Below are 21,494 nucleotides of genomic sequence, written 5' to 3'. Positions count from 1 at the left end.
TATATTGATATTGCACTAAACTAAATGTAGATATATGTTTAGAACTACCAGACTGTATTTTGGGGCATTATTTATGACATAGTCCACACAGTTACACCTTCACAGTTATTTACTTAACCCTATGGTGCTTTTTTTAAATTTTTTAATGTTCACTTATTCTGGCTCGTTTACTGCTTAAGTTCTTATTTTATCTGCTTTTTTTCATTTTGCAGAATATAGGATCTGTTTTAAAACTGTAGTATTGTTTTCTTTAAAATGTCTTCGGGTGTATTTAAGTTGCCCTTCTCACCAATTTCAAGGTCTTTGGTAAGCAAAGTAGCAATTCGCACCTTGTCCTATACTTAAATATAATTAGTTTTTGTTGTGAAAATTGTTTGTTTCATATTGTGCATACCATAGTTGTAGATTTATTAAACATTAACTTATGTAACTGTTTCATTCAGATACACAGGGCTAATACAGTACAGTCAATTGCCAGCAGTCAGACTAAAAGACCCTTGCACATCAGCTCAGGGGACAAGCAGGTCACAAAAAAGACCCAAATAACAAGCGAATATGAAGTTGTCGACCACACATACGATGCATTAGTTGTCGGAGCAGGCGGCGCTGGTCTACGTGCAGCATTTGGACTTTCAGAAGCTGGTTTTAAAACAGCCTGTGTCACAAAACTATTCCCAACTCGCTCCCATACAGTCGCTGCTCAGGTTTGTACGTTTGTATTTATCATATCGTACCTCTGCACTGTAAATGACCAAGATTATATTAACCAGAACAAGTAGTTTCTTTTATAATGGATTTCTTTCAAATTAAGATATCATATTACAGGGTGGAATTAATGCTGCTTTAGGAAATATGGAAGAAGATGAATGGAAATGGCACATGTAAGCACGGATCAGTATACCCGTAGTCCTTAAACTTTTTGAAGTAGTGCTTAATGACTTCCGTGTAATATGCTGGAAATGTTTTCAGGTACGACACTGTCAAAGGCTCGGACTGGCTTGGCGACCAAGATGCAATTCATTATATGACTCGAGAGGCACCTGCTGCTGTTATTGAAGTAAGTTATCAGCTTTTATGAAATAATTGGTATTGCACTAGCCCTGATGTTGTTGTTAAAGTGCTCTGTTTGTTCATAATTAGCTTGAGAACTACGGAATGCCTTTCAGTCGAACATCTGAAGGCAAAATTTACCAGCGAGCCTTTGGCGGTCAGAGTCTACAATACGGTAAAGGAGGTCAGGCCCACAGGTGCTGCTGTGTTGCCGATCGTACAGGACACTCACTTCTGCACACTTTATATGGACGGGTATGTAGACCTGGCCCACACCAGTCCAATGCATGCCGTTCACTTTTATCCCTTAACTAGGAAACATACTATAACAACTAGGAATATGTTTGTTGTTAATTTTGTGACAGAGTTTTGACCCTATGCAAATCATAACTTTTATTTCTCATCCAGTCGTTGGCGTTTAACACCGACTACTTCATCGAGTATTTCGCGCTGGATTTGTTAATGGAGGAAGGGGAATGTCGGGGAGTGATTGCTCTCAGTCTCGAAGATGGAACGTTGCACAGAATTAGGGCAAAGAACACTGTGTTGGCGACTGGGTGAGCAATGAAGTGTTTATTTGGCATAGCTTTTTGCAGAGATTGTGCATAATTTAGTGCAGTGTACACAATGGAAAGATTGGTAACTTGCATCGTAATTTTACTATTATGTACACAGGTATACAGTATACAATGCATACTTCCATTTCTACAGCTCAGTTTCTGTGAATCAATTCTGATATAAAAAGCCTTTGTATATTAAATAATAATTAAGAATGTAATGTGCTACCAATGCCTAAAACCAGCATCGAATTGTTTTGCTTTCAGTGGATATGGACGGGCCTACTTCAGTTGCACATCGGCACACACTTGTACTGGTGATGGATCTGCGATGGTTACAAGAGCTGGACTCCCAAACCAAGATATGGAGTTTGTTCAATTTCACCCGACGGGCATCTACGGCGCTGGTTGTCTCATCACTGAAGGATGTCGCGGTGAAGGGGGTTATCTTATCAATTCCGAAGGCGAGAGATTTATGGAAAGGTAAGTTTTGAGTCACTTACATTATTTGTGTTATTAATGCACGTTAGTGTTGCTAATGGCTCCATTGTTTTTGTGATATACATCGTATTGGGTTGATAGCATTCTTGCAGAACACTGCCACTCTTTATATTAGTCATATTTTTTTCTACATACCAGATATGCACCCACTGCAAAAGACTTGGCATCAAGAGATGTCGTTTCGAGATCAATGACAATTGAGATTCGAGAAGGTCGAGGTTGTGGATTGAACAAGGTGAGATTCGACACATTGTCAACATCTTGTCCAGTGTAAATGCTGTGATTCCTAAGTTATATTAGTTGGCATAAATTTGATTACTAATTGTTCTTGATAACGTAAAGTGTTAAACCCAGATCGTCAATTGATAAGTTCTAGTTTGAACAGTCATTCTAGTTACCAAGGATTACCTGTAGTAATTAACACTGTGCATATGCAACAATGTAGCCAGTACAAAGTTTGCTATCTAGTAAATGTGGTGTCTATGTAGGACCACGTATTTCTTCAACTTCATCATCTTCCACCGGAGCAACTGGCATCGCGACTTCCTGGCATTTCTGAAACAGCGCAGATATTTGCTGGCGTTGACGTGACCAGAGAGCCAATTCCAGTTTTACCAACTGTACATTACAACATGGGGGGAGTGCCAACTAACTACAAGGGGCAGGTAAGGCATCATCAGGAACTGATTTTTTTCTGTTAAATGCCCTGACTTGTGTCAGTACTAACAACACGCTGTGGTTGACAATTTTTTAATTTTTCTGGTCCGTTTTTACCACTTGCTACGAAACTGTTTAAATAATAAGAATGTAGATAGAGCCTGCATCGTAAGCTCTTGTGAGCAGACGACGCTAAAATATGCAAAGAAAAATTCAAAAACAGACGATTGAGCCACTACATTAGCCACAAGAATGCAAAGCAATGAACCAACTAAACCCATCATCAATCCATAATTTGCAATTCTAGGTCATCAAATTTGATGAAAAGAACGGCCAGGACGAGGTTGTACCAGGCTTGTATTCTTGTGGAGAAGCTGCATGTGCAAGTGTCCACGGAGCGAACAGACTCGGAGCAAATTCTCTGCTTGATCTTGTTGTTTTCGGCCGAGCGTGTGCACTGACCATCGCTGATGAGCATAAGCCTGGCGAAGAGATTGGAGAGCTAAGCGCAGTGAGTATTTCAGACCAGAAGGAATAGCAATTTTTTGACATGTACTTGGACGATTGCCCTTGTTGTATTCAAACCTCAACGCTACATGAATAAAGTAAAATGATATCAGTAGTTTAGCTGTTTAATATTAGGTACGATGCACTTTCGCTGCCGTATAAATATTAATATTGTATATATATTTTAATAACCACAAATTCATATTTAAAGTTCAAGTTATATTGCTTATGATTGTTGAATTATAACTACGTCATAACGATGTCAATCCATCTAAAGTAAGGCACAAACAACTTGATTATCCTTTTGAACAGAATGCTGGTCAGGAATCTGTGGCCAACCTGGACAACCTCCGATATGCAAATGGGTCCACATCCACTGCTGATCTTCGATTGAGAATGCAGCAAGTGATGCAGACAAACGCTGCCGTGTTCCGCACGGGTCCAGTGCTTAGAGAGGGAGCCAAGAAGATATATGATATCTATGGAGAAATGTCAGACTTGAAGGTGCTTTCAAATGTTCATAAAGTTTGAATGTTTTGTGTTTGAACCAATTTTTCTTGTTCTTTTTCACATCACAGTTTTTTAAACTTTTTGTTTGTTCTAAATCCATTTAGAAAATTAATAAGAACTACTTTTTATTTCAGTTTTTCCATGTTTAGTTGTGTTTGAGCTTTAATGAGTGTCATTTAAACAATCTTGCCACAGTGCACTTGTCAGTTGTCCTTGTTGCTCCATCGAAGCTATTTGATTAAGCTATCTCATGAATTTCTCCGGTTTGTTGTCAGCTTTTCGATCGTGGCTTGATCTGGAATACCGACCTTGTTGAGACTCTGGAACTTCAAAACCTTATGCTTAACGCAGCTCAGACTGTCGTGTCGGCCGAAGCGAGGGAGGAGAGTCGTGGTGCTCATGCAAGAGAAGACTTTAAGGTGAGTTTGGAGGTCGCAGACTACGCGAGTGAAAAATTATTTCTCATCTACCAGCTAATTTGCCAAGGTTTCTTCTTTCCTGCACGCTTTTGTTATACTTGTCAATTAATATTGTAACGTAATAATAACAAGGATCGCGTGGATGAGTACGACTATAACAAACCGATTGAAGGACAAGAAAAGGTGTCAATGGACAATCACTGGAGGAAGCACACACTCTCGCATCAAGACATTGAAAGCGGAAAGGTATTGTATTAACATTTTATTCCAATTTTATAGGAGTTGTTTTCAGATGTCGATCTGACCTCTAACTGGACTTCCATTGTTGTTCAGCTTTTTACTTTAATGCTAAACGGGATTGTTATTTTTACTGCACTTGTATGATTTTATAGGAAAAACTTCTTGTATCACGTTACCTCAATACAGCATGACTATGTTTCTTGCTTACATGTAGGTTGCTTTATCCTACCGACCTGTGATCGATGAGACATTGGATGCCAAGGAGTGTAGCAACGTTCCACCCGCAATTCGATCCTACTAGAAATAATGGGGTCACTTCAGACTTTTGTCGTTGTTTTTCTATTTTTACAGGAATCTTTGAGCAGACTGGGAAAATGTTCTACATTTCCTCGCTTGCTGTACATAAGCAAATTAAGTTGGTGACACCTGCGATTTTTCTGGGAGAATGACCGCAATTTTTTGTTACATTTTCAACTCCACTCCTAGATCTTTCTGCGTGTTACTTGTTCCAAAATGCTTAATATATTTATCCGTGAAAAGACAACGACTTTTGTTTGCACAACGTAGTCAGATGCGAGCACCGTTGACAAGTCATATTTTTGGGATAAGATTTGTTGATTGCACATTTGACAGTTATCGCAAGACTTATGTTCAAGTAATACAATTTTCACCATCAACGTTACTCACTTCAGTCTAACGCTTTGTTCAAACAATGTGCGGAATACTTTCCGTCTTTATTCTGCTCAACTACATTGAGATGAGCTTGTAATCGGACTATTAGGGTTCGCTTAATATCTGCCTCCCTAAACCCTATTTCAGCTGTGATAAAGCATCGCAAGCTACATATAACACTGGGTATTCTGAGCCAGAAGTTTTTGCTGTAATGCCATCTGCTACGGTGCCGCATTTAGGCTGTCAAGGACCGAAAGGTGGCTATAAATGCACAACACTTTTAATACAACGCTTGAATTAAGTTTAACTAAACAGATTATGACAAATATACAAATCCCAATGCTATATACAGAACATTGCAGACGTGCTTGCGTTCTACCCTGATCATATCTCGAGCATGTCGTTCCGGTGACTTCATTTCTCGTCGAATTACTCCCACATGAGTCGATATGCCACTTCATGTCCTTGATGCGTAAGATAAGAAAACCAATACATTCCGTTGAAAAGGAAGAAAGCTAGCGGAAAAACAACTCTTGACAGTTCGTCGATTCTGCTGACACCTCCCTGTCGGAATGCATCAGCGTTGGATGTGCATTGTCAAAAAATACCTTAAATTGTTACCGCTAGATGATAGCCCTGAGTAAGCTTTTAAGAGTTCAACTCACCTGAGTCATAGCTGCATCACAGATCTGTTCTTCAACTTCTGCGAGCACTTTCTGTGCGAGAGTAATCTCGGCTGTGGTGTACGGCGTGCTTGCTCGTGCATCGTCTTTTAAGCATCTTCCTACGCATTTAAAATCATCGGTTTTCCACTTTCGTTGGCTAACTTTTTTGTTTAACCTGTTTTAACAATTTTTACTATCTTAAGGTTTTGGTGTGAAACTTACTTGGTAGAACGTAGCTTAAAGCACTCCTTGCGTAATATTTGTATCCACGTTCTTTCTCGAAGGGCAGACCAGACGCCATCCTGAAAAGGTCGTTCAAGTTAACTTGGAAAGCGCCTTCACCGCGACGAATTTCAAAGATCCTGTAAATGAAAAATCTGCATTTCACGAGATAACGTGCGCCTTATAGAAAGGGACAAGTAGAATAAATTTCTTGGGATTGTACTTGTACTGTTACCTATGGCATACCTATGCCGTAAATAAACATCTTTTGCAACTGCGATCACCTACATGCGAGATCGTGTTTATTCCAAACGCACAGATTAATAAGATGTATTCAGCATCCACGTCTATATTTGATTCAAGCGCCAATCGTTGCTTTTGTTTCTTTCAAAATGTGACGTTTTAATCGCCGCCACTTTCGTCATACTTGCCCCCTTAGATATTTGCTCTTTAGCTCTCGCTTTTAGCTTTTCAACTAACGCTTACTTGTTGTAGCCCTACTCATTTTAGTTAATGCAGTTGGGTAATGTAAACAATATTTGTAAAACTTGGACATTGTCGACCGACCGTGATTCATCTAAAGAATAATTTTGCAATGTTTGCTTTACCTTTTCCTCAGAGCGGAGCACGAGAAGGAGATATTTCTTGCAAGTTTTTCATTCTCGGCTTCTTTAGGGTTTGCGTTTGGCTTTTGAAATTTAAGATGGAAGTAATTCACTGCAACAAAAATTTGGGTTAATAGAATCATTCAAGATATCAGTTCAGTCCTGCTGAAGGGAAACACTAGCAGAGTAAATTGCTTCTATTGCGGATCGGTTAGAGACGATGAAATAAACGGGGCTTGAGCAACGAGAAACCGCTGCCGAGTTTAAGCCATGCAAGGATTGTTATCAGAAAGAGGAAAAAGACTCTAATATCGTGCAACTACCCGACACCTCCGTGATTCTTAGACTAATTAATCATCTACGTTATTTAGCGTTACACAAAACACCGCCAGAACTCACCAGTTGCGAATTCGATCAGCGCGAAAAAGCAGAAGCCAAAACAGACAGCCATGTACCAGTCTAAAGCGGTGGCGTAGGCCACTTTGGGCAGGGATTGACGTGTGCTGATGCTCAGTGTCGTCAGGCTGAGAACCGTCATTATACCTTCGCAGAATAACAATATTACTTTGCACGTCAAAGTCAAGACATCAAAGTAAACCAGACAAGGCAAAAAACGTGTCCAAAATGATGGCTACAATGGTTATCCAGATTTTAAAACTGAAAAAACTATAAAGCACCCCGCTTTTCAAAAGGTATTTTCACTACCAAGAACTTGAAAATAAAAAAGGATTTTAAGTTAAGCTCAATTGTATGCTCACCTGATACAGTCCGGGCCGGCACGGCCTCTTTATTGATCCAAAAAGAAATCTGGTCAAAAATACACAGACATTAAAAGCAGGTGTGTAGGCTATTAAGACAAGAGTCTACCATGTTTTAGAAGGCAAATCTCATTTCAACCTTATTACAATTCCTTTATTCAGTGAACCGTGAAGTGAGCGCCAAACGAAACTTTTTGATTTTTTAATGATGCACCAAAATTATTTGCACCAAAACATTATTAATTTAATTAGGGAAGCGATGCATGCTTTCAAAAACTTAAACGAGCAAACGTAAACAAACTTTGTTTAAAAACGTCCGGGGAATTGTGATAGCAAACAGGGTCAGTCAGGGTCAATGTGTAAGCAATCTCACCTGGGACAAAATAACTATAAGAACACATGGAAGGTACGCCTGGATGACGTAATAACCCATTTGCCTCCTCAAGTGAAATTTTGTCTCCAAAACAGAATAATCGCCTAAAAATTGTTTTCAAATCGCATTAGATTGCTAAAATCAATTTTTTTGTTGGACTAGTAACGTCGAAAATATTTTACGTCACGGTAGTAATACGTCATTGCCACTAACCAGACACAGTGTGAAGTACGTAGGATGACCACGTGTAGTTGATTAACTCAAACTGGTTGAGTCTTGACGACGATTGGGGACAATCAACAGGCTGTGCGCCGTTTTCAGAGTACCAGAAAAATTCCACTTCGTCCTTTAAAAAAAAATACAAATTATGTCTTTGCGTATGCTTATTCTTTTAGGCTGTTCTTTCTGTCATTCCTCACACTGTTTTATAACTCGTTTGACGTCGAGGCATAAAATTAAAGCGTTTTACTTGTAAAAAAATCGGTCAATATCGTTGACTTCCATCGTATTTCGTTGGTAAAAACAGCACAAAATATCTTGATCTTATTCTACCTTTGTGTAACCGTAGCTGCTGAACAACAAGGCACATGTGTGCACATCCATTGGAAAGTCGTTGAGGAGCATCGGACATTTGGCTTTGACCGTTAATCTGGAAATAAGATCTCATTGTTATTTCCACAATGTAGCATCTCAGGTTAAGTCGACCTCGAGCTATATGACGTCACTCATATATCGTATAACGTTAATCGTAATGGGACTTAAATACCGCACAGACGATTAAACTCTTATTTTATAGAATCGATACATTAGCCGTAGCATAATGATTGCCGGCTGTACAATGATTTACTACGATGAATTAGGTCGTGCTCATAATGTTTTAATGTCGGAAAAAACAGTTAACATAATCAAGCGAGAAAAATATTAAAACACAGCAATTTTCGAAATATGTTTTCGCCAATTGTCAAAGCTGGAGAAAGCACAATGTCAAACCGCATAGTATAGAGAATGTTTCCTTTGGGGTCAATTCGAAGTAGACGATTAGGGACGGTCGTGTTATGAGCTATCGACTTTTTTCCGTTACGGAAAAAGCTATCAGGCGTCCATACACTTTCCACCATCTTGCTGTTCAGCACAAGTTCATTTATGTTCTGAGTGCTGTTACTTGCGAATGCCAATCTCTCATCCCTCCACCTGTTAATTGATACAAAAACAGTTGGTGGCATAACATCGCTTGCTGCATGTCTTTCATATAGTCAAGCCATAGCATCTTTCAACTGTTAATTTCCTGGTTAGGGTTTGTGCCAAATATTGCTTTATCCCGAACTTTGCTTATTTTCTTGGAAGATGAGTGAATGTACTCGTCCTTAGGGATACCATAACTTATATGTCCTACAGCCTATTATGACCTCACAGTTTTTTCAGTGTACTGTATATTACACAATTGTGAACTTGTAATCTTTAGTTACTATGTTAAAAAGTTAGATGTGGCCCAAAATATAAATAAAATATTAGACCAAGTAAGCTTTTGGACCTAATAGTAGGCTATTGACGAATAACTTCGCAAAACTCTTTTGCCAAAAGCATGGTCTCTCACGTGCAATCGATTCCTACTTGAAACAGTAATTAGATTTTAGAGTTAATTATCGAATTTTCTATCTAAACAATATTTCCACCAACTTTAATTTCATGAATCTTTGATGGCGATTAAAATTTATTTTAAAGAACAAGCACGGTCGTTGATTCCTTGGGTAACTATAGTTTTGCTCAGTGTAGTTATAAAGCAAATTCAATCTCCATTTTATAAAAAGTTTGGACAATTAATAAAATAATTAACGACGAATAAATGTTTGCGCTCTTTGACAATTTCTATCCGAAGTTTAAGTAATTTTAACTTCCGCGACATCAATTAAAATGTTCTAATTAAAGGTCTTTATTCTTATTTGTGATATATTAGATATATTGTTTTTCATAAAAACTTTCAATAGTAACTTGTATGTTTTATGTAAGTCTATATGTAAGTTACTGTTAATTGGAAAATACTTTTGTTTGTTTGATAATTACATGTACTGAAAACGTTCTGCAGTTAATTATATGTATATGAAAAATTGTGATACAATAAACTTGTGATAATTTAACTTCAATATAGTTATAACTATTGGAACCTAATGTGGTTTGCTTTCATACTAAATATATTCCAATTACAAACGAAAGCAACAAGAAAGAATAACTTAAAGCTTTAGAAGCTACAAAGTGTACCATTTGTCTGCAGCAATAACTACTCGAATTCAACGAACTAATTTGCAAACCTGCCTTTGCCTAAAAAACATATCCAGCGTATATTCCATGTCTTGTTCAGAAGCCGGCCCAAATCCGGTGACGTAGTAGTAGCTTTGAACTTTTGTTGGCCCCTCTGCAAAAAAAGCAAGGCAAAATTTATAATGCTGTTATGATTGTGGTGCCGCTATCATTGATCACATGACCAACCTCCAAAGCCTGGCCTTATTCTGTTGTCATAATCGGACAGAAAACTGTCCAGTGTAGCGGATATATGTTGTGGACAGATGCCGTGGCAATGCTTAGGAGGGTCCTTGTTTGTTTCATCACTTGTGTCCCGTCTATGGTGACGTGTGGTCTGCCTTGGTGGACTGAAAATGTAACGCAAATAGTGAAATAGTACCCATAATATCTTTATTTGTATACCAGCTAGTAAATACAAATAAAGGAACAATTAAACTCAGAGTGTATGTGATCGTTAGAGTTATGCAGAAAGCAACCTGAATGATCATTGTTTATTGACATTGCTCTAGAAATAAAAACCATTTTTAAAATAAATGATATAATTTAATGGTAACTGAGAAAAATCAAATTGTTTTCATAAATCCTTTGACCTTACGCCAATAAAGATGATGGCTGCAGTATACTGTACGCTTAAGGTCGATTAACTATTTATTAATTACAATCAAATGCTGTTAGTGCACCCAAGCATACTAGGATTTTAAAACATACAATGCAATTCCTACAGGATTTATCTGTTTGGTTTTAGCCTCACAGGAGGCACAATTAGTTCTGAGCGCATGACCAGCAAGTCGTATTAAACAGAAGTAGGATCGTCTGTTTTCTCGAAGGTATAAAGCTCACCTTAAGCCATGAAATTGATTTGCAATAATTACTTCGCTTTCCGGAAAGCCTATAGCGGTTCGTTTTCAAGGCGAATAAGTTGTGTTGGTATTATTAAACGGACAACGGTAGCGTGGTTTTGCCTTGATTCCCCTGGAGATGTCTGTCTCCGCTGATCCGCTGAAGCGCTTATCTATAGCGGCCAAGAGCTTCGATCCTCAGAAAAATCAATTTTGGTAATCACAGTAATCAGCGAAGAATTAAAATTTACCCGACAGGGTACAAGAAGCTTTTGGGCAAACATGCACAGACTGTTGATCGTTGGGGAATGATAGTTGAGCTTTCTTTTAGATGTTTGTTTGATCTGACTTGGCGCGAAAACGGATAAAGCAAGGAAATATTCTTGACCGGTACCTCGCATAATGCTGTTTATTCTTCTTGTTCCTTACTTTTTAATGAGATTACTTAAAGGGTTCTTGAACGTTAGAAATTTCGGTGCAAGGCTCTCAAGTTGAATTTTTTCTTTCGACTTTCTTGGTAAAAACATGCTTCATCAAAAATTCATTATTACTACTTATCTTATTTCAATGCGTTGCAACTTCAGAACGTCGGTACGAATTGATCGGTATAATAGGCCTGTATAACTTTTAAGTAAGTTTACTCTGTCACTGATGTTTCACATAGTTTTTGTGGTTGAATTATTTATAAGTTGGAAAGTAACCTATATTTGCCGATTTCGTTTATCAGACGTAACCTAATGGAAGTTTCATCTTAACGCAATAGGCTAATAAATCTAATGAGCTGTTTCTACAGCAAAGAGATATTTTTACGTATTTATTCAAGAGATACTATACCTGCAGCGAATTGGTTTACAATAAGGTGCGAATAATAAAATTAAAAACATCTCCATGAGTTCACTTACTTGTATGATTCAGGTTCGACGTTTCTCGCCTCCAGATGCCACATCAGCATAAGCCACACAACGACAAATCTGACACTACAAACACGCCACGCCATTCCTCTGAAATAGAAAATTATAACGTTGAAGTTTGAAAACAACATTTTAGACCTTTTTCCAATAATTTATGTAATTTTACTGTAGATGTTAATCATGAATCATGAGCCCTAAATAGCTGACAAATGGAGATTTATGCAATAGACCTTATCCTGTACTTTAGTAGTTTGTTTTTTGCAACTATACCACTACAGTTGCTACTGACAAATTCTAACTCTATCTCACGCTGTTTTATTTTCCATAACTGACATAAATTTTCAATCGTTCCGACTTTCGTATCTTTATAAAGATATTGGAAAGAATCTGTCGATTGCCAAGTGGTTACCAAAGTTCCTTTCCAAGTTCGTTTCGCGTCTAATTTCAATGTCTTACACGCTAATACCTTCAAGTCTTGGATAGTCTTTAATTCTCTGTTGTCGAAGTTCTAAGGAATACGTGGCGGGTTGTTAAAGAGAGAAACGGAGAAGAAAGACGGGAATGAACTCGTGCTATTTTTGCAGCGATGGCTCCAAAATCGGAGATCGATAATCTCAAACCATCGATGCAGAGTTATTAGAATGACAATGTCAGGAGGTTAGGTTGTTCATCATGTCTAATTCCAATATTACAATGTTGCCATCTGCTTTTTTGCTTGCTTCGATGGAGAAACTTTCTCTCCTTGAAATTGTCTTAGTTCTGATCTGGACAGACTTTTCCAGCTTACCACCGCTTCGAGATAGCTGCAGTGATATAAGTCAGGATAAGGAAACGCATGTAAGTCAGAATTACAACTCGCCAACTCTTTGCCAATATGTAATAGAGTTCAAAAAATTAACGCAATGTTGAAAGTCATTTTAAGTAACTCTAGAATATAGAAATATCAACAGGTACGACAAATTTTGTCTTTAACTTTGTTTCAAAAATCCGGCAAATAAATTTAGACCAGACTTATTTATCGCAAAAACTGCTAGGAATACTAAAGATGTCACATAAAAATAGGGATCGTTTTTGAGAAATATTCAGCAAACAGAAAAGTACATATGTAAACCACAGACGACGCTACAGAAACACAAATTCTGCACATGAACGTCAAAAAATTGTCTTCTATCGACTCATGAGACATGTCAAAACAATCCAAGAAATCCGAGTAATTTCTGGTTGCCTGATGGCGACCGAAGATTCTGGCATTTATTGAGAAATGTTGATATCTGCTGTGATGAAACAAATTTCACATAATTCTGCTTTGTTATGCGAGCCTTCCAGGAAGCCTGCTACGACTTATTTTGGCAAAGGAGTTTTGTACTTTCGTAAAACTTCAGATTTGAAGATTGTTGAACAAAAGTAACGGTGCTTATTATTTTGACAACAGGAAAAGCTTTTAGAAAATCTAAGTATAATAGAATAAACAGTAACTGAAAAGGTGTATAAGGAAAAATTACATTTGCTATATTAAGGTGGTTGTTGCTTAAATTATTATTCGCATACCTGTTCGGGTATATATTACTTATTTTTACGTACATATTACGTATAAATTACTTATTATTACGTATATATTACTATTACTTTATATATTACTTATAATACTTCATTAAGCACATTAATTTGAACTTGATAAAGCAGTGAATTTGACCGAGTTTGCTCGTATCTTGAAAATGAGTCATTTTATTTTGCTGATCATCGTGACGTCACTTTCACTAACGTGAGTAGGAACGACATTTTTAAACAACTTATCGCAGATAGCGTTTATTGATTTTCGCATGCGCGCCTATAACGCGCGTTTGAAACGGATTAATTGGTTGCTTTGGAAAGGTTTGAACCATCAGATATAATGTTTTTGCAGCGTTCAAACCAAGCACAGTGGGACGAGAGATTTACAGGACAGAATAAAGCATAAATTGGACAGCTTGCTAACTGATGGTTATGACATTAGACTTCGACCGCAGTACGGTGGTATGTTTCAACTCATAGTTTTTGTAAATCAACTTTCTCTTAACCCCTACTGAATTCCTACATTTACAGCAAATCCAGGTTTAAACATTTGTACTATAACAGCAATTCACTTCAAATAAAAACTATGAAACTTACCTATCGTCTATAGATCTAGACATTCTTGCAATATTATGGTTGTATTTTTATTTCAGCTGGGCCATTACACGTGGGGATAAGCATCCAAGTTGCCAGCATCGATAGCGTTTCAGAAGTTAACATGGTAAGGTTTTTAAGATTTTGTAAAAATTATTTAAAATTTGACACGTCTTTTCGGTTAACTCCGTTTTCGAAACTATATGTGTGCTATCTATGCTATGTGCTTACCTCAGAGAACAATTTGATGTTTTGAACCAAACTGTTGATGTTCCTTCATTTTTCAACAATTTGTGATAACATCTCACACACAAGCTTACAAATGTCCAGACACAGAACATAAATAAATATTAGCTTTTTTCTCAACCTCGTCGTTTAAAATGAACACTTTTCGGCGTCGTTTTTATCGACAATCACAGGTATTTCTTCATAGATGGATATTACGTATATGTATACTTGTTAAAAATACATTTCTAAAATGTCATTACTAACGCCGTTCAAAAAGTATCCAACATTTTAAAGATTTAACAAAATAATATTATCATTTCTTCATGTTGGCCTATGCTGGATTGCAACCTGTGAGTTGCTGTAAATTTTTTGTTACAACTCACCGATTATTTATACAAGCTTTATCTATAGTTAATAGATTTAATTGTTCAATTTCGCTTGGAATGGCAACATCAAATTTTTAAGAAGTGGTTTTATCATTGTAAATATAGCATTTGACAAGCTGTCAGAACAAATTTTATACAGATCCTCAGTAACCATATACATAGCTTAATAAATATTCAGTACTTATATGTCAGTATTTGCAAACACTTTTTTGAAAAAAGTACGGAAACGTTTTTTGTTAATTTGCATCAAGGTATTTCAATTAAGCATACGGCGTGTTTCCCAAAGCGAATCTAAATTGGCTTTTTTGGTTTAGCTAATCGCTTTAAGCAACTCTATCATAAAAAAAACACTGTTCCCCGTAGTTTTTTGTATTGTTTATTTTTCGCTATTTCCTGTGCGGAGCGAAAGTTACGATGCTAACCATTGTAGTTATAGCACAATGAAACACATGCTCACGAACAGTTAACGAGCAGGAAAAAAGTGGCAAAGCCCAAGAGTTTAAAACATGCAAGATAACAATAATACAATTGTGCTATAAGATGGTAGGTTAGCATAAGGCTACCAAACCCACATCCGTACGTCTGGACATCGTACATCGTTTGCCGTACATCTGGATAAATTCGTTGTTTCTCTAATTCCAGGATTACACGTTGACTCTGTATTTTCAACAAAAGTGGAAGGACGAAAGGCTCGCGTACAAACACGACAATATCAACGTTAACTTGACTTTGGACAACCGGGTAGTTGACCAAATATGGGTAAGCGAGCGGTAACGGCAAGAAACTAAGTATAGCGCAGTATTATTGAGCCCATGTCGTCATATATATCTAATTTAATGCTATAAATCCAGGCAAAGTCACTCCACTCTCTTTCTTTGCCTGTCGGGTTGTTTTTGTTCTTCACATTTCTCGTTGCGTTTTCGTTTTGGAATAAACAGTTTTTGCGGTAATTTTTAGCGAAAAACTGACGTGGATTTTTCCGCTAATCAGGTTCCTGACAAAATAAAGCCTGTTAATGGAATTGCTCCTTACTTAATGGACTGCAGGAAACCTCTTTTCACAATTATAAAGAAATCTGTGATAATAATTTTCCCGAAACGTTTTTAAACGTCGTAGATTTCAGTCAAAGTGAAATGAAAATTTCACCGAAAGATTTGTAAGATTTTAAGAATTCAATTTATTCACTTGATTTTCTGCATAATTTTCAGTCAAGCTTTCGTCTTTTGACAAGTAGGCCTACCACTTTGCTAGGTACCGGACACATATTTCGTGAACGACAAGAAGTCCTATCTGCATACTGTGACTAGGAGCAATAAGCTTCTTCGAATAGAGCCGGACGGGACGGTTTTATACGGAATAAGGTGAATATAACTACTTGCAACATCACATTTCTTATTATTATTATATGAAACATGTTCGGGGTCGTTGAAGTTTCATGGATACTTTTATGGATTTAAAGTATTAGACGAAACGGTAATGGGATTTATTTCATCTATTTAAAAAACGAGTGTTTCTATCATCAAATCATGAGTTTTTTTCCTAATACCTTAAATCTATAAACATTTTATTTAACAACTTATTAAACAACAACTTATCCAAAATCTACTTTTTTAAGGGTAACTACCGATCTTGCTTGTATGATGAATCTTCGTCGATATCCCATGGATGAACAAAATTGTACTTTGGAAATTGAAAGTTGTAAGTTTCCAATTATAACCGTTTTTTTCTTGCAAAGTGTTAACCACACAGCTACCATGGTGACCAGTATACAGTATTTACGATGAGTTAAGGGGTGTTGGCTAACGTCCTTGATGCAGAACGCAATAACTATATACCATCTTTCATAAACAAGTTATGCCAACGGAAATATGCCGTCAAACGAATTTCTTTCCAGCTTTGTATTCAACTTTAAATAGGCATGTCGCAAGCGTTATATAACCGGTTGATGGAAAAGAACGTTCCGTAAAATATTAAACATTTACCGAGTAATTATTGTTATCGTAGAAAAGGCTTAATATTCTTCGATCAATAAGTAATTTCACCAGAAAGAGTTCAGGGCGCATTATATTTGTGATTATCCTGGCAGAGGGTGCAAATTAATTCAGCTCGGAGCATTCAGACGAACTGCAATTCTGTATCATGATATCGATTAGGATGAACAAAAGCTAAGCTTGGGCAGTCGACCTGTACTGCTTAAGCAGAAACCTTTCATTGCACTTTGTTAGCTTGCAATTTGCCGAAAAAAATCATTTTAATCAGCGTCAATGCCCATTTATACCTTATACTTCAAACAAAGACAAATGAAGTGGGTTGCCAAACCGGAAGCAAGCAACCAACCATGCATTCACATCCTCTCAATCTGTCAATCGGGATTGTTTTTAATTACTTTCGATTCTTATTCGAAGCTGTATGGTCTAATGTACACTTGACGCTATTGATGCATTTGAAACGCAGCATTTCCATGCTTTGTTTTACGTTGTCACAGATGGTTACACGACAAAGGATATCAGTTTCTACATGATGGAGGAGGGAGTTGTAGGGGTGAACAACTTGGAACTTGCGCAGTTCAAGGTCATGGATTCGAAACTTATCATTAAAAATCAGACTTTCGCTACAGGTAGGATGCAAAGATTTATCACACGCGACTCTGGATTTTTAAAACTTTTATTCTTCCTAAGCGTCTTCCTATCTTCTTGTCACCTTTCAAGAGTTTCATGAGCGCTCATCACTTTTGACATCCAGGTTCCTACCCTCGTGTGTCCTTGAGTTTTAAGCTGAAGCGCAACATCGGATTTTTCGTCCTGCAGACTTATCTTCCTTGTTCCCTCATCACGATCCTCAGCTGGGTATCATTTTGGATCAACCACGAAGCCACCGCGGCTCGTGTCGCTTTGGGTAAAGTTTTTACAGTTTCTTCTTAAGATGAGTGATAGCTTCATCCAGGTCCGGAATTTAGGATCCGGAAGTGAGAATACCCTTCAGGAAGAATATCTCACTTTGTTTTGCCATCTCCTTATCAAGTTCAACTTTCGTGTCATCTTAATCGATGTTTGTGCTGTTGCAGGGATCACCACCGTCCTTACAATCACAACGATTAGTACCAACGTGCGGCAATCATTGCCCAAGATCCCGGACATTAAGGCATTGGACGTTTATTTGCTCTGTTGCTTTGTTTTCGTCTTCTTAGCTCTCCTCGAATACGCGCTGGTCAACTGCAGCTATCATAATAACTTGGCAAGGATGAAAAAGAAAAAACTTCGACAAAAAATGAAAGAATCCTTTGAGGTGAGACACAACTCATAAGAGTCTGACAACTTGCTGGGGTCAAAATTTATCGCATGACGCTTTGGCCGTAACAGGTATTGTATTCTTTGCAGTTTGTCGTTGTATGTACCTTAGCTGCAATTTGCTAAAACAAAATCTGCAAACACAACTGACAGATTAAATTCGCTTTAAGGCTGAGGAAAAGAAAAAAAATGCAAATTACAGCGCCGATTTTTGCGTTGAGACCTTAGACGATGACGAATATGAAGATGCAGAGACACCGAATCACAAGCTTAATCACGGAACTGGGCTTCAGGACTCTGGCTGCACGTCAAAGCAGAGTTTTGATTCTCCGCTTGCCCGTTGCGGCCACTCTACCAAGCGACGTAAAATAGTTGGATCTGGTTACTCTGGTGTAAGTTTTGTAAAGTTCAGATAAAACACTTTCCGCACAAACATGAAATATTTTTCTTGATTTAAAAAAGATTTTATTTGAGATTTTTTTCACTAGTTATTGTTTTGTCTGCAATAATAACAGTGATTGGTTAGTCTTCGATTACGCATATACGTTTTCCATCTAATAGTGACGTAATAATTATTTAAGGGTTCACAATGGAAAGGTTCACGCGCCGACAAAGCCAGTAAACGGCGACGACAAACTTATGACAGGGGCAGTTCTATTGGTAAACGTCATCGAGGAATTACGTCACGCCCCAGAAAACCTTTTTTTTCAATTAAAGCCCCAGAAATTGAAGACGTCATCAAAATTGATAAAGTTGCCAGGGCTGGATTTCCGGCTGCTTTCGCACTTTTCAACTTCATCTATTGGACATTTTACACGTTTTTCTGATTCAAATCACGTTTGTTTTTGCGATGAAGAAGCAAAGGTTCTTTTCTCTTTTGCGTTGTTTTTCTTGTTTTTCAAATTTCTTCCAGGCTAGCCAGTCATGCTACTTCAGCTGTCACAATCAATAATGTCAACCCTGCTGTGCAATACTAGCGCCACTTCACGGGCGCAAACTTCTGGACAACCACCGCGCGGCGACAGCATGGAGGAAAGTATAATACTGATCAACCTTCTGGAAGAGGTTGATCATGTTTCAACGTTTTTAATGACAGACTTACATTAGTGCAGTTTTCTCAAAAACTTGAACTCAAAGCAAAACAAGTAACAGCACTTGTGCTTTGTAAAGAATATCATTGTACACTTTCCTATAAGTTGAAAATTGTTTCTTATACCGTAATATATGTCTAATTGATCTTTGAGCTTACTGGCTTAACCAAAATGACTTGTATTTTTGTGATAAATTTTCTATAAACAAGACCAGTGAGGTAGCGGGCAGTACCGAATTACTGTACCACGGTACTTTTTCTGTACCGATACCGGTACCGTCGGTACTTTTGCAAAAAAAACTACCGAATCTCTCTACCAAATTAATTTTTTCAAGAAATTTCCGTCGGTCCCGGTACTCGGTACTTTTCACATGATAATTTCAAAATTTTAACAAGTATGTTTTCAAAAATACACGTTAATTAATCTTTAATACTAATTTTAGCATCTATTGGTTTTTATTAATCTAGAAAAGTCAAGTAAAATTTCAAACGAGCAACGTCACTTATGTTTTGACCTGGAATAACCTTTACCGGGGGCATAATAGCGGCAAATCTTGCATTTGAAGCAGCATCTTTTACATAAAAAGTACCGGTACCGAGTACCGACAAAGTACCGAACTACTTTTTTAAAATAATATCGAATACCGGAACCGTTTTTTGCCAAGTACCGGTACCGTTGCCGTCGATACTTTCAAAGTACCGACTGCTCACCTCTGCAGGCATCTTATTTCAAAATAGCTGTTCGCGTTTGCCGCTAGTGTTATGTCATTTGGTAGTAAATGTTTGTTATTACTTTGATGTAGAAATTTTAAAAGTAAATCGACATCAATCATCGTCAACTGGTGAGACACTAAAGAGTTGATGTTTTTTTAATACGTCAATACAAAAAAGTTGAAGTTATATGGTAAAAAGATTAGAGGTAAAACACAAATGTAAGCACTATGTACATGTATAATAGCTAATAGATTACAGCCCCAGTTCAATTCCAATAAAATTTCTGTCCGCTAGACGACGCAAAAGTTTACTACTTCACACATGAAATCACAGTGAAAGTCAGAATTAGAACTAGAAGTTGTTCTGTTACAAGCTGTTCTTTATATGAATTCTGTTTCGATCGTCAAGTTTCTTTTCTTGACTTCCAAAATGATCGTCAGTGCATGTGTGGGCCCGTACCTTGTCACGTAAGCGCGCCGACCGAATTCAACCAATTCAAAACATGGCATTGCTGTGGCCGCTAAAAACTAAACCTTAAAAAAACCTATCGCAACATAACGCAATTGTGCGGCCGACGTTTGCACAAACAATTGCTGACAGAAGAAGTTGCTTATCTGCTTTTATTACAAAACACGTGCTTGCTTCAGACATCGCTGTGTTCGGTGATCGCGGTTCATGGCAGCTGCGTTGGAATCAAAAAGCCCCCCGAGAATGCCTGTTCAGCTTATACAAGTGTCCGCATGTCTGGAACATCATGCTATGACTTAACCAAGCTTGCGACGTTGCCTCTGAAATACATTATTCCCATGACTATGCGTACTTTTAATGCTGTATTGCCGCTATATACGTGACGGTGTTAATGGTTGATGATCATTATGGTATGATCAGTCTCCGTTGTGAAGATGATGCTTTTGGACACGCTGGGCCCAAGTTTATAGGGCCTTGGTGTGATGATTGTGTCATAAGTTAATATCCAACAAAAAAGTTATTGTGTCCTTGATCGGTTTGAGGGGTTACTTCATTAATGACGTAAGCAAATTCTTGTCGTTATGGTTACGTTTACCTCACAAAAACATGTAAGGTAAGAATTTTTTTTGATTTTCTTAAATTGTTTGTCTTGATCAATAATACTGGTAAATTTATTGAACTTGGAACATCAAGCGAATCACTGGTGGACCAAGGAGGACGTTATTTTCGTTTTATTTTAAATTCATTTCGATTCGAAGTTAATTCTTGATTCTCATTTCACTGCTTTTGCGTCAACAGTTTTCGTTGGTGGGAACAAATAAAAATTTTCGCCCTTGATCTATGTATCCATGGTCGCTTTATCTTGGTTTGGTGACCTCGCGACGACATCTTCTTTATCTCTGACCGTAGCCCCCTGTTGTCGTTCGTCTCTAGTTATCCCTTATTCAAATAGCACGTGCACGAAAATGTGTCGTTTTTTTTGACACCAGCCTGCCACAGCTTCATCAAATATCCCACTGGGTGTCATGCAAATATTGGAATCTCGCCAAATCAATAAAATGTCATTAAATAGATTCGACCCTAATCGAAAATATAAATATAACTTGCGATATCGGTTTCAGATATATCAATAACAGATATTGCATTGCTGTTTAATAGCTTTCAGCTGGTTTTCGTATCAGCAGGATATCGTATCAGATACATTTTAAACAAAGCATTATAATAGAGTAATGTCCTGTTTTTCTAAGCCCGTCTGCGGGAAATTATATTCAGTTCAAATAAGCTTTTAATGAAATTTCATATCAAGCTGTGTCGGCCGTGAAATTGTGCTTTTGTGCTCAAATCACATTTGCTTTGTTTTTTTTACGGACATATGTCATGTTACTGTATTAG

The 21,494-nt window shown here is 37.5% G+C and overlaps 3 protein-coding genes across 3 annotated transcripts; 2 read left to right on the top strand and 1 right to left on the bottom strand.

Annotated features, from left to right (window-relative positions):
* Positions 1-210: 210 nt before the first annotated feature.
* Positions 211-4,985, top strand: LOC143469350 (succinate dehydrogenase [ubiquinone] flavoprotein subunit, mitochondrial-like). Its single transcript, XM_076967017.1, has 14 exons — positions 211-306; positions 444-704; positions 826-881; positions 970-1,057; positions 1,141-1,305; positions 1,459-1,607; positions 1,875-2,090; positions 2,247-2,343; positions 2,597-2,773; positions 3,073-3,276; positions 3,585-3,776; positions 4,058-4,201; positions 4,334-4,447; positions 4,656-4,985. The coding sequence occupies exons 1-14, from the start codon at positions 256-258 to the stop codon at positions 4,740-4,742; spliced, it is 2,001 nt and encodes a 666-aa protein (XP_076823132.1). The 5' UTR covers positions 211-255; the 3' UTR covers positions 4,743-4,985.
* Positions 4,986-5,497: 512 nt separating this feature from the next.
* Positions 5,498-12,352, bottom strand: LOC143468975 (gamma-aminobutyric acid receptor subunit alpha-6-like). Its single transcript, XM_076966476.1, has 14 exons — positions 12,251-12,352; positions 11,776-11,874; positions 10,221-10,381; positions 10,047-10,146; positions 8,727-8,927; positions 8,289-8,385; positions 7,950-8,082; positions 7,737-7,840; positions 7,364-7,412; positions 7,005-7,148; positions 6,609-6,717; positions 6,001-6,140; positions 5,779-5,897; positions 5,498-5,677 (listed from the first exon to the last, which is right to left on the bottom strand). Exons 2-14 carry the CDS (start codon positions 11,868-11,870, stop codon positions 5,543-5,545), a joined length of 1,587 nt encoding a protein of 528 aa, XP_076822591.1. The 5' UTR covers positions 11,871-11,874; positions 12,251-12,352; the 3' UTR covers positions 5,498-5,542.
* A 240-nt stretch (positions 12,353-12,592) lies between these two features.
* LOC143468901 (gamma-aminobutyric acid receptor subunit beta-1-like) lies at positions 12,593-19,739 on the top strand. Its single transcript, XM_076966376.1, has 11 exons — positions 12,593-13,546; positions 13,688-13,797; positions 13,989-14,056; positions 15,186-15,302; positions 15,795-15,904; positions 16,159-16,241; positions 17,029-17,160; positions 17,286-17,438; positions 17,608-17,828; positions 18,001-18,222; positions 18,412-19,739. The coding sequence occupies exons 1-11, from the start codon at positions 13,500-13,502 to the stop codon at positions 18,655-18,657; spliced, it is 1,509 nt and encodes a 502-aa protein (XP_076822491.1). The 5' UTR covers positions 12,593-13,499; the 3' UTR covers positions 18,658-19,739.
* Positions 19,740-21,494: the final 1,755 nt, after the last annotated feature.

This window comes from Clavelina lepadiformis, chromosome 8 (genome assembly GCF_947623445.1).
Source record: "Clavelina lepadiformis chromosome 8, kaClaLepa1.1, whole genome shotgun sequence".
Classification (NCBI taxonomy): Eukaryota; Metazoa; Chordata; class Ascidiacea; order Aplousobranchia; family Clavelinidae; genus Clavelina; species Clavelina lepadiformis.
This window is presented reverse-complemented; position numbering and strand designations above follow the sequence as displayed.